This window comes from Symphalangus syndactylus, chromosome 1, assembly GCF_028878055.3.
Source record: "Symphalangus syndactylus isolate Jambi chromosome 1, NHGRI_mSymSyn1-v2.1_pri, whole genome shotgun sequence".
Classification (NCBI taxonomy): Eukaryota; Metazoa; Chordata; class Mammalia; order Primates; family Hylobatidae; genus Symphalangus; species Symphalangus syndactylus.
Window position 1 is genome coordinate 89,498,605 of NC_072423.2, and position 12,104 is coordinate 89,510,708.

Consider the following 12,104-nt stretch of genomic DNA (forward strand, 5'->3'; position numbering starts at 1 on the left):
TAAATGCCCCCAAGAAAGGCAGTCAGGTGGAGTCTAGAGGCAGCAGGCAATGCGGAGCTGTAGGCTAAGGCTGACCACCTCCTGGAAGAGGTGACATTAAAAGTGAGACTCTTCCCGAGTGGGAGTTGGTCACCTACATTCAAGCAGCAAGGGGAGACTGAAGGCAGGGAGGCCTCTGAGGAGGCTGTTGGTCTGTCCAGGTGAGGCCAGAAGGTTCTGGACCAGCCAGTGCCTCTCTTTGATATGCAGGAGATGGGGGAGGTGGGGATGTTAAAATGTAGATTCTGATTCAGTAGGTCTGAGGCAGAGCTCCAGAGTCTGCGTTTCTAACAAGATCCCAGGCAATGCCGATGCTGCTGCTCCACAGACCACACTTATCACAGCAGGGTTGGCCAGAGCAGATGGGGCAGGTGACAGACACAGGAGGGAAAAGACACAAGATCTGGAGACCAAATGGCTGCATTGGTGCCTGCACTGGTGGGTCTGGGCTGGTGGGAATTTCTGCCCAAAGGATTCTGACCCAACTCTGTCCCCTGCCCCTTCCCTGCAGAGCACCAGTCCTGGCGCCTGACAGGGGGCGCTGACCGCTGCGAGGGGCAGGTGGAGGTACACTTCCGAGGGGTCTGGAACACAGTATGTGACAGTGAGTGGTACTCATCGGAGGCCAAGGTGCTCTGCCAGTCCTTGGGCTGTGGAACCGCGGTGGAGAGGCCCAAGGGGCTGCCCCACTCCTTGTCCGGCAGGATGTACTACTCATGCAACGGGGAGGAGCCCACCCTCTCCAACTGCTCCTGGCGGTTCAACAACTCCAACCTCTGCAGCCAGTCGCTGGCAGCCAGGGTCCTCTGCTCAGGTACCCCATCCTACTCCACCCCCCAGATTTGAGCCAGAATTCTACCTGAATCCATGTCCTAAAAACTTACAGTCCAAGGACCACAATAGGCACCAGATCGGCAATGGCACATATGGCATAAGAAGGACCGTTGTCCTTACGGTGCCCAGGCAGACCGTGCTAATTCATCGAGGTATTTTCAGATGCTCCACTCAGCCCCAGAATGATGAATCATATATGAAGACATTATATGCTAAGCAATGGTTCCTCTTGACTGGGATGGACTCAAGAGTTGAAACCAATTTGCCATCCCAGGCCTGGTGATGATAGTAAAAATAATATTAGCAGCCCCTAGTAATAATATCGGCGACAGCTTCTGGAACCCTGATCATATGCTAGGCATTGTTGAGCACTAAGTAGCTCTTCTTTCAGCTAAGCCTCATACCCACTGTATGAGTTGGGTTCTACTACATCTCACCAAATCTAAGATGGCATTGTTTATAAGTCACACCATTATTATTTTATGTACCATAAAGAAGAACAAACACTGCCAAAATAAACCACCAAACGTAATGACTGAGGCCATGATCCCAATTTCAGACATGTTAAAGTTTGAAAAAATGTGAGTGTTAGATCTGAAGAAACATGATATTTGCCTTCTTACAGCGTTCAGATGCCTGGTTACAAATTCCAGCTCTGCCATTTACGAGCAAGGAGGCTTCCGACAGTCCCTTAACCTCCATGTGTGGATGCTGATACTAGGCACTTCGCAGGATAGCTGGGAAACCTGACAGTATCTGCTGAGGGACTTTTAAGCTCATTTCTTCGTGAGCATACCTGCCCAATGGGAATGCCCATTATGATAATGAAGACAATGTCAGCTCTTCATCTCCCTAGGCTGATTAAGAACAAACTGAAACTGAATGGAAAAGGGATTTGTGGTCTGTAGCAGCTTACACAGAAAGAAGGGATAATTCTATTAGCCCTTTATTCTAACCAAAGAGCCTTCCCAGCATTTAACCCATGAGTTCGTCCTTACTGTGGGGTGGGGGAGGGGAGGGAGGTAAGTTTCCTTAGCCACGTGCCCCTGATGGGAGCACAACCCTAGTTCTGGGTCACTTGTCTGTCCCGTTCAGTTTCTAACCCAAGGCCTGGCACACAGTAGGTGCTCAGTAACATGCATTGAGTGACTGGGCGGTGCTTTCTGACAGCTTCCTGGAGTTTGCACAATCTGTCCACTCCCGAAGTCCCTGCAAGTGTTCAGACAGTCACTATCGGTAAGTGTTGCTGGATACTACGCGGTTTCTCAGAAGCTTGGACATCTGTGTGTGTGTGTGTGTGTGTGTGTTCCTGTGCACACCTGTGTTGGGGTGGAAGATGGTTTGGTCCTCATCCTCCACCTCCAACCAATGGACTTGCCTCCCTGGGGCTCTCTGGGCAGCACTTTCTGCTCTTTCTACATCCCCGCCTTGCGAAGTCAGCCCATAGATCACTGAGTCCTGATACTTCCTGGACAGAAGTCCATTCCCCCACTTTCCTGTGAGCTCCTGGAGGGCAGAAGGAAAGAGCTGGAGGCCGGGTGCGGTGGCTCACGCTTGTAATCTCAGCACATTGGGAGGCCGAGGCGGGCAGATCACCAGGTCAGGAGATCGAGACCACGGTGAAACCCCGTCTCTACTAAAAAATACAAAAAATTAGCCGGGCGCGGTGGCGGGCGCCTGTAGTCCCAGCTACTCGGAGAGGCTGAGGCAGGAGAGTGGCGTGAACCCGGGAGGCGGAGCTTGCAGTGAGCCGAGATTGTGCCACTGCACTCCAGCCTGGGCGACAGAGCGAGACTTCGTCTCAAAAAAAAAAAAAAAAAAGAAGGAAAGAGCTGGAGAGAGCTGATACCACCTCAAGCAGGTGTCAGGGTCAGGGTCAGGGCGGCAGGGGGAAGGTGATCTTGGCCCAGCTGGGTAGCGGGAATGCTGGCACACAGCCCTGTGTTCATAACAGGCCAGACACTGGGCCTAGTGCTTTATAGCCATTATTTCCCAACCCTTTAATCCTGTCGGTAGCCAAATGGGAGAGGTCTTATTATAACCCTTACATCAAGAAAGGAGCTGAGGCTCCGAGGCTAAAGTCACAGCTAGTGATTGCTGGCCAGAACTGACAACCAAGGCTCTGAATTCCAGATCCATTCTTGGTCTACCCACCAGCTGTGTGTGGCTTGGCTGGCATCAGAGCAGATTCCCAGGACTCAACTCCCAGCTGTGCCTCTTGCTAGCTGTGCCCTGTTGGGCAACTCTTAACCTCTCTGAGCCTCAGACGCCTCAATTATAAAATGGAGGTGATAAGCATATAGTACCTTTCTCCTAGCATTGCTGTGAGGCTCCAGTGAATTAATTTTTGTAAAGTACTTAGAACAGAGCCTCAAAGACAGAACTGTCCGAAAGTCTGCTGTTGCTATGAGTATTTAGTTCAGGCATTGAGCCCCTTTGCAGTCCTGGGATACCCACAAGGGCTGGCCCAGATTCCCTTGCTCTGCCTCCTAGCTCTCTGTCATCTTCTCTCAGACACCCAGAAGCAGTGAACAGGGGTTTGGGGAGAGGGCACAGAGGCCCTAGCCATAGATGACAGCACAGAGAGGAAATGAAATGCACAACTGCACAGGCTGCCGGGCAAGCTCCTGCCAGGCCCTGCAGGCAACCTGCACACGCTTTCTCTTCCTGAGGTTGGAGTGGGGATCCACGCCATCCTGGAACGGCAAAGAGTGAAGCACAAAGAGAGATCCAGGGACCACACACCGGCCCTTGGTCCATCGGCCCCTCCCTCAGCCACGGCCCTCTGGACCCACATTCACGGGTCTCCCCATGGCCGCAACACCCAGCCTCACTCTCACATCGGCTTCCTGCTGCCAGATCCAGCTCCCATCCTGGCCCAAACTTCCCCATTTGCAGACAGAGAGGGGAGAGGAGAAAATGAAGACAGGGAGAGGGTTCTCTCCCGGGGGAAGCAGACACTGCCCCCAGCAAAGAGGTCTGGATGATCTCATCTCCCTCCCCGTTGCTGTCACTACTAGTCATCTAGCCCTGTGGTCTGCTCACTCCAGGAACACTCCTCACTGATCCCTGTATCCATTCTTGTGTTTTGCATTCTTTTAAGCAGAGTGGAGGCTGAGGGAGGGGGAAGGCAAGAAGTCACCCCAGCATGGGGCTGCAGAGGTGGGAGACCCTGAATCCCAGACCCAACTCCCGTCCTCATGGAGGGGATGTCTGGTGGGAAGGAGGGGGGACTCAGGCACAGCTCTCCTGATGGTTTGTTCACTCCCAGAGGTGGCTCAGAGTCACTGTCTCTGGGAAGTCAGTGTTGGTCTTCCCTCACAGAGAATGAAGTGCGTTTTGTAGGGCCTCATGCCCCCAGTGTCGCTGTTCAAACCTCCATCACAGCAGGTGCCTCATCATACTGGATTGGGTTACTTATTGATCTCTCCGCTAGACAAAGCCCCTCAAGGCCTGCGATACTGTTGTCATATGTGTAGCCCCAGGGTCTAGGGCCAGGCACACAGCGGGTACTCAATAGTTGTCTATTGAACAAAGACTAAATACTGAAGAGCTAGCAGACAGATAGATCTCTGCAGCATGGTGGCCAGAGTTCTATTTCAGGCAGTAATTCATTTAATCAGTTGCTCATGCATTCAAGATGCATTTATTGAGCGCCTAATATACAGCACACACTTAAAAGCAATGGGAAAATTGGAAAAATGAAGCAAGGAGGAAGATAACATAAAAAGGGAAGCAGGTCAGCTTTACAGAGAATGGAAAGGCAAGGAGAAGGGTGAGTGCCCATTCCTCTTTCTTCCTGAATTGGAATTCTTGTTTCCAGAATCTTCTGTGACAGTGAAAATAGAGAACAAGGAATCTCGGGAGCTAATGCTCCTCATCCCCTCCATCGTTCTGGGAGTTCTCCTCCTTGGCTCCCTCATCTTCATAGCCTTCATCCTCTTGAGAATTAAAGGAAAATATGGTAAGTGCAAGGTTCTGGGAGCCACGGCCATCCCAGGGGGATGTGAACCTTGGCAGAACCCCAGCAGCAGTGGCGTGGTCTAGCAATGGCCACCCGGCCCTGGCCCTGGGGAGATCCCCATGGTGGAAAGGATTTTCCCAGCATGCCCAGCAGTTGTGGACCCACCAGCGGGGAGGACCAGACTGTGCATGTGTGTGAGCACGCGTGTGTGTGTGTGTGTGCATGCACGCGTGTGCCTGCAAGTGCTGGGGGAATGAGGAGAGTGGTGTGTCAATGAGAACAAAATGGAACCAGGTAGACTGGGAGAGGGCAAAAAAATGACTTGTAGAATTTCTGCCTCCCCTCCCTCAGCCCTCCCCGTAATGGTGAACCACCAGCACCTACCTACCACCATCCCAGCAGGGAGCAATAGCTATCAACCGGTCCCCATCACCATCCCCAAAGAAGGTAGGATGTCCCCCATCCTGGGTGTGGGAGGGCTGGGGAGGACAAGAAGGGTGCGTTTTCTGGAAGGTCAGCACCACTTAGGTCCGAGACGTACACACAGCTGGAGATAAGATCTGGGCCAGCCCACTCACGGCCCTGGGACCTTGAGCAGGCTCAAGTCGTCCCTGGACATTGAAGGGCAGATGACCTTCCAGTTCAGTCATGCTAGGACTCTAGAGTTTTGAGTTCTGGACAAATACAGGCTAAGCACGTTTTAGATCTTGGTTCTCAGAGGAAAGCTCTGTTCTGCTTTGCTCTGCTAGTTGACTAGTAGGCTTGTGATATCATCATCCCTATCAATGTCCTGCCCAATTGGCCTTGTGAAGGCCCAATTGCCCAATTGCCCAATTGCCCAATTGGCCCAGTTGGCCCAGTTGGCCTTGTAAAGCCCCATCATTGGCCTTGTGAAACCCAATTGCCCAACTGGCCCAATTGGCCTTGTGAAGCCCCATCAAGATTCTCCTAGAATGTGGTTTTATTTCATAGCTCATATTTTCTAAACAAAAAAAAAAAATTGGGGCTGGGCACAGTGGCTCACGCCTGTAATCCCAGCACTTTGGGAGCCTGATGTGGGCAGATCACTTGAGGTCAGGAGTTGGAGACCAGCCTGGCCAACCTGGTGAAACCGCATCTCTACTAAAAATGCAAAAATTAGCAGGGTGTGGTGGCGTGCACCTGTAATCCCAGCTACTTGGGAAGCTGAGCAGGCGAATCCCTTGAACCTGGGAGGCGGAGGTTGCAGTGAGCCGAGATCACGCCACTGCACTCCAGCCTGGGCAACAGAGCAAGACTCCGTCTCAAAAAAAAAAAAAACAGGGTCAGTCATTCATCCTTTATGATATATGGATTTATACCTCTTGCAGAGGAATTTGAGCTTAATCACCTTGCATTATGAATATTTTCAATCACCTTTATCGGAAAGAGTTCAATGACATAAAAACCAATACAAAACTCAGCCAAATATTATAAATATCCTTTGCACAGAGAGTCCATATATATGAGAAGAGAATGTGAATACAGCATCTAGCACAAGGCTTAGCACAGGGCAGTTGCTCACTGAACAGCACAGTCTAGAGGTTTAGAGCCAGACTGCCAGCTCTGGGCCAGGTAAGAACTGTCTGTGCCTCAGTTCCCTCCAAGGCAAAATGGGGATAATAATGTACCACTTCACAGAGTTATCATGAGGGTTAAATGAGGTAATACTTGTAAGTGTTAGAATAGTGCCTCACATATAGTAAGTACTGTGTTAAGCGTTTGCTAAATAAATGTTTAGTTCTCCATATTGGAAATGAACTAGTCTAGAAACTTCAGACTGGGTGGCTTGTACAAGATGGGCTACCCAGGCCGGGCACACTGGTGGATGCCTGTAGTCCCGGCACTTTGGGAGGCCGAGGGGGATGGACTGCTTGAGCCCAGGAGTTTGAGACCAGCCTGGGCAACATGGTGAAAACCTGTCTCTACAAAAAATTCAAAAAGTAGCTGGGTGTGATGATGCATGCCTGTGGTCCCAGCTACTCGGCAGGCTGAGGTGGGAGGATCACCTGAGCCCAGGAGGTGCTGCAGTGAGCTGTGATGGCATCACTGTACTCCAGCCTGGACAACAGAGTGAGACCCTTTCCTAGAAAAGAAAGAAAGAAAAAAAAAAGAACTACTTGGTGCTCCCTTGCCACTCTGCCTCTCACCTCTGCCATTCATACTGTCTACCATCTCTCCCTACGCCTTTCCGCCCACCACTTTGCCATGCCCTCGACTCTGTTCTCTCCCCAGTTCTCATGCTGCCCATCCAGGTCCAGGCCCCGCCCCCTGAGGACTCAGACTCTGGCTCGGACTCGGACTATGAGCACTATGACTTCAGCGCCCAGCCTCCTGTGGCCCTGACCACCTTCTACAGTGAGTGCCTGGCCGGGCTCCCGAGGGCCCACCTGCCTGAATCAGGGAGGGGGCCCCGAGGGGACTGCCTAGTAACCCCTGCATGACATGGACAGAACCCCCCTGGTTACCCACTGGATTGACTGTAAATGGTCCTACATTGACGTTTGCACAGTGCTTTGTGACCCTGGGGTCATCTCGATGTCTCAGGACATCTCCACTCTGACCTCTGTCTCTCCCATGTTTGTCTCTGGCCATGTAAGGTCTTAAGACCAGGCCTTTGACATTCATCTAAATATGGCTCTCTGTGTGAGAGCTGGGGGAGTGTGGACGAGAGACACAGTTGGCAGGGGTTCTTGCATGCCATATCCCTCCGTGTCCCATCCTGCCCTGTCTGACCCCATTAGCTCCACCCACTTCCTCACCTCCACGCTCATGCCAGCTTGTGCCTCATAGCCAGCTCTTTTCTTTGCCTTCTGGGGATAGGAAGAGGAAAGATAACGGTGAAGGCAGGTCCCGGGCAATGCTGGGAGGTTGGAATAGACCAGAGTGTCCCACACCCTATTGTGGAATCACTTGTGAGCTTGTCAAAAATTCCTGAGCCCCTCCCCACACCTAATGTTATCAGTCAGGATGGGAGTTTGGCCGTGTGTGACAGAAAGCTCCAAATGACAGTGTCCTGAGAGGTTGGCAGGGGCCCAGGCCCTTTCTTTCTCGCTGCTTTGCAGTCCCTAAGATGTTGCCTTCATCTACATGGCCCAGAATGGCTCACCTCCATGTCCACATTCCAGGCAAGGGCAAGGGAACGATGGGATGCTGGAGATGGCCACAGATTCCCGCTCACAACCCAGCAGCCAGAACGAAAACCCACTAGCTACAAGAGAGGCAGGGAAACGAAGGCTCTGTCCTGGGCAGCTGTGTCCAGATAAAAGCCAGAATGGATATTGGGGAACAGACAGCCGTCCCTGCCCCACCTGCTAACCCAGGGCTTCTGGGGGTGGGACACAGATGATTCTATCCTTCTGGCCTGTGGACCAGTGTTTGGGAGCCACAGGGATGAAGTGTCTGTCGAACCTGAGATTCTGAGCCCAGGCATATAAGATGCAAGACTAAGAGTCCACAGTGCTATAACATTGAAATTAAAAGTCAGTGGTACCAGGTTCAAAAGAGCTGACTCCAAGATCCCAGACACTCATATCCTCAAGACTCTATAAATCTGATTCTGAAACGTGAAGGTGCCACAGAGCCTGTGATGTAGTGATTCCAGACCATCTGGGTTTCACTCCAGGAAGGCTTCTTGAAGGAGCAAACATCTGTCCGTCTCCAGCCTAGAGCTGCCAGGTCACAAGGACAGAACCCAGACTCTTGATACCTCTCTAAGTAGCAGGAGGGACAGCTAGGGCTGGGGGCTGGGGGGTTGCAGGACACTAGAGTTTCTGGCCCCAGGCTAGATTGAGGTGAAGGGTCTGCTGGAATGGGATATGAACCTGGAATTTGATGGGAAATGCTAAGCCCTCTCTGCCTCTGGAGTTGTCCTCCCACCCTATTCAGCCTCCCCAGGCCCCAGTAAATCCAGCCCCTTCTCCAGGCTCCTAAATAATGAGGTTGAGCCTTCACCCCTCCCTACCGCCACCTCTGCTTGCAGATTCCCAGCGGCATCGGGTCACAGATGAGGAGGTCCAGCAGAGCAGGTTCCAGATGCCACCCTTGGAGGAAGGTGAGTCAGGCTGGGGAGGGGTGTGAATGGCAGTCCCACCTCCAGAGAGTAGCTCAGCTCACCTTGAGATCTTCCAGCAGGAACCTCCCTCAGTGAGTCTTTCCAGACTTTCACAAATCCTATAGGCAGTAAGTGCTTTCTGAAGTCTGACTTAAAGCCCTCTTGCTGCACTGCTTCTTTCGTCACCATTCTCCCTTTCCTGCCTTAGGACTTGAAGAGTTGCATGCCTCCCACATCCCAGCTGCCAACCCTGGACACTGCATTACAGACCCACCATCCCTGGGCCCTCAGTGTCACCCAAGGAGCAACAGTGAGTCAAGCACCTCTTCGGGGGAGGATTACTGCAATAGTCCCAAAAGCAAGCCGCCTCCATGGAACCCCCAGGTGTTTCCTTCAGAGAGGAGTTCCTTCCTGGAGCAGCCCCCAAACTTGGAGCTGGCCGGCACCCAGCCAGCCTTTTCAGGTAAGCTGTGCCTCCCCCGAACCCCCATCCCATAGCCAGCCTGGCTGGAGGGGTCATAAAGCTGGGAGCCCTGAGCCCGGCTGAGGTCAGGATTCTACCCAGTTTCGCAGCCATTCACTGTGTGCCCTTGGACACATCTCCCATCTCTGGGCCTTCACTTGGTCATTTGTCAAGCTAGGGACTTGGCTCTCGTGAGTCACATGGGCCCCCCAGCTCTGGCAACTTGAGAAGTGGTTATGTGCTGGCAGAGGGTGACTGGTTCTGGGGGTTTCCAGCAGGGCCCTCGGCTGATGACAGCTCCAGCACCTCATCCGGGGAGTGGTACCAGAACTTCCAGCCACCACCCCAGCCCCCTTCGGAGGAGCAGTTTGGCTGTCCAGGTGCCAATATCTGGGGAAGGGATTTGGGAGGGGGACAGAGAGGGACTGGGGAGTAAATGAGTGGGGAACTATTGGATGCATTAGCTCAAGGGGAAAAGGAGAAAGGAAGGGTAAAAGAACAGAGGGAAAGTAACTTTAAAAAACAAAGCAAGGCCAGGCATGGTAGCTCAAGCCTGTAATCCCAGCACAAGGCAGGAGGATTGCTTGAGGCTAGGAATTCAAGACTAGCCCCGGGAACATAGCAAGACCCAGTCTCTACAAAACTAAAAACTAAATATTAGCCAAGCGTAGTAGCCCGTGCCTATAGTCCCAGCTCCTCAGGGGGCTGAGGTGGGAGGATCGTGTGAGCCCAGGAGATCCAGGCTGCGGTGAGCTATGATCGTATCACTGTGGATCGTGCCCCTGCAGGGTCAGAGCGAGACCCTCTTTCTACAAGAAAACAAACACAAGCACAACAAGAATATGAAGAGGTGGGGAAAATGGTGTGGACGGGATGGAGAAATAGTCAAACAGGTTGCTTTGATAAGAAGTGAGCTCCCTGTGAGTGGAGGCGTTCAAGCAGAAGCAGCTGGGGGAGACTGTGGTAGCAGAGGGGCTCCCAGCATTCAGTCGTCCACCATGTCATGCAGTGTGCCATTGTGGAGACCATAGCCCTGAACCAGACAGACGAGGCTCTTCCCTCAGTGCTGATGTTCTAGCCAGGGACATGGCCGGAAGCAAGATGATCAGATGGCTTCATGCAGCATCCCACGGGGATAGTGATGTGGAGCCAGACCCACTCAGCTCCGTCCCGTGGGGCAGCAGGGGCAATGACTGGGTCTCCCACTAATCTGGGCCTCTCTGCCCACAGGGTCCCCCAGCCCTCAGCCTGACTCCACCGACAACGATGACTACGATGACATCGGCGCAGCCTAGGCCGGGGCCAGCCGAGGCTCCTGGGGTGGCTCTGACCCTCTGGCCTCCTGCTCTACCTACTCCCTTTCCCCTTCCCCAGCCTCCCAGCTCACCTCCCCATGGAGCTGAGAGGCCTCCCTTGGAGAGATGGGAGGAAACATTACACTTTGTACCCCTCAGTCTCCATCCATCAAGCCAAACCTGCTGCCGCAGCCCTCCCCCAGCCCCAGATAGCAGCCCCAGGGAGGATGCTGCCTCCAAGAGGTGTGAGGCCTCTGTCTCGGGGATGAACAAGCAGAGTCTGGGCTACCTCTCGGCAGCTGGTGGAGGGGAGTTGGGGAGCTGGACTGGATGACTCTGGAGGTCCCTTCCAAACCTCAAGTGTCTGGCGCTTTGATTCCCTGAGTTTCTGACACTTCAGGGCCCAGAGGTCCTGGGAGGGGCAGAACTGGGCCCCCATGCCAGTGCTGCTGCAGGAGGGCCCACGTGCTAGGGGCTGCTGGGCTGTTGTCACTGATAGGTGGGCGCTGGGGGGATGGTGTAGCACACCAGCTGTCCCAGGCTTTGCTCCGGGCAGTAACTGCACTTGGGCAGGGAATATAGCCTTCCTGGGCACAACTAGCTGACAATGACAGGTTGACTGTGTACCCCCAACCAAGGAGCTGGGGCCCAAGGCCAGTCCTGTCCCAGAGACACTCCAAGTCCGCCAGGGGCACAGACCAGTTCTGCAGTGACTGTCCCTGGACAATGGGTGTTTATTCTGAGCTTCCTATGGTTTACAAAGAGGGCCCCAGCCCAGCGCCACCATAGACCCCAGAGATAGGGGCCCAGTCTCCATGGGGGCAGGAGCATAGAGATGTTTTCCAGGAAGGGGCTCAGAAGCTGCACTAGGCCCCGAGTCCCCATGTGTCTCCTTGAATTGATGAGGATGCTCCTGGGAGGGATGCGTGAATATGCAGTGTTGTACCCAGGGCTGCAAACGTCTCCATGCAGCCCCCAGAGAGAGGCCCACAGGCTCAGACCAGGCTTTGTTGTCCTGCTCTGAGTATCCTGAGATTAAACTGAATTGCTGAATGAAACCAGGGTGTGGAATGACAATTTCTTAAACCTCACAGAACCCAGGCTGCATGTATGTGTGCACGTGTGTGTGGCATGTATGTGCATGTGTGTGTGTGTGTGTGTGTGGCATATGTTGGATACAAATGAGACAAAGAGTTGAGCTCAAATCCTTTATTTGAGAAGTAATCCCAGGGAGCAGCAGTAAGAAAATGAGGAAGAAAGAGGGGGAAGGAAGGAAGACAATGTTCGTGAACAGGTTACTATTATGGGCAGCCAGGGCTCAATGGTGCTGGGGACCTCTGGGAGACACACCTCGGAATTGTCCCACCAAGGGGGCAGGGAGCTGGGATATTGACCCACCCTCTCTGCCTGTCATTGGTTGAGGAGACATTAACCCCC

At 53.1% G+C, this 12,104-nt stretch overlaps 1 protein-coding gene across 7 annotated transcripts in view; it reads left to right on the forward strand.

Annotated features, from left to right (window-relative positions):
- The window catches only part of CD6 (CD6 molecule), a 49,449-nt gene extending 37,724 nt beyond the window's left edge, over positions 1-11,725 (forward strand). Inside the window, exons 5-13 of one of the 7 annotated variants that reach the window (XM_055277774.2) lie at positions 551-853; positions 2,044-2,109; positions 4,697-4,837; positions 5,189-5,284; positions 7,091-7,213; positions 8,838-8,909; positions 9,118-9,372; positions 9,651-9,752; positions 10,603-11,725. In XM_055277774.2, coding sequence (XP_055133749.2) covers positions 551-853; positions 2,044-2,109; positions 4,697-4,837; positions 5,189-5,284; positions 7,091-7,213; positions 8,838-8,909; positions 9,118-9,372; positions 9,651-9,752; positions 10,603-10,667 — 1,223 coding nt within the window. In that variant the 3' untranslated portion in view covers positions 10,668-11,725. Of the gene's footprint in view, positions 1-550; positions 854-2,043; positions 2,110-4,696; positions 4,838-5,188; positions 5,285-7,090; positions 7,214-8,837; positions 8,910-9,117; positions 9,373-9,647; positions 9,753-10,602 lie in introns of all 7 variants that reach the window. The other 6 variants (XM_055277689.2, XM_055277940.2, XM_055277862.2 and 3 more) reach the window with 6 other exon arrangements.
- Positions 11,726-12,104: the final 379 nt, after the last annotated feature.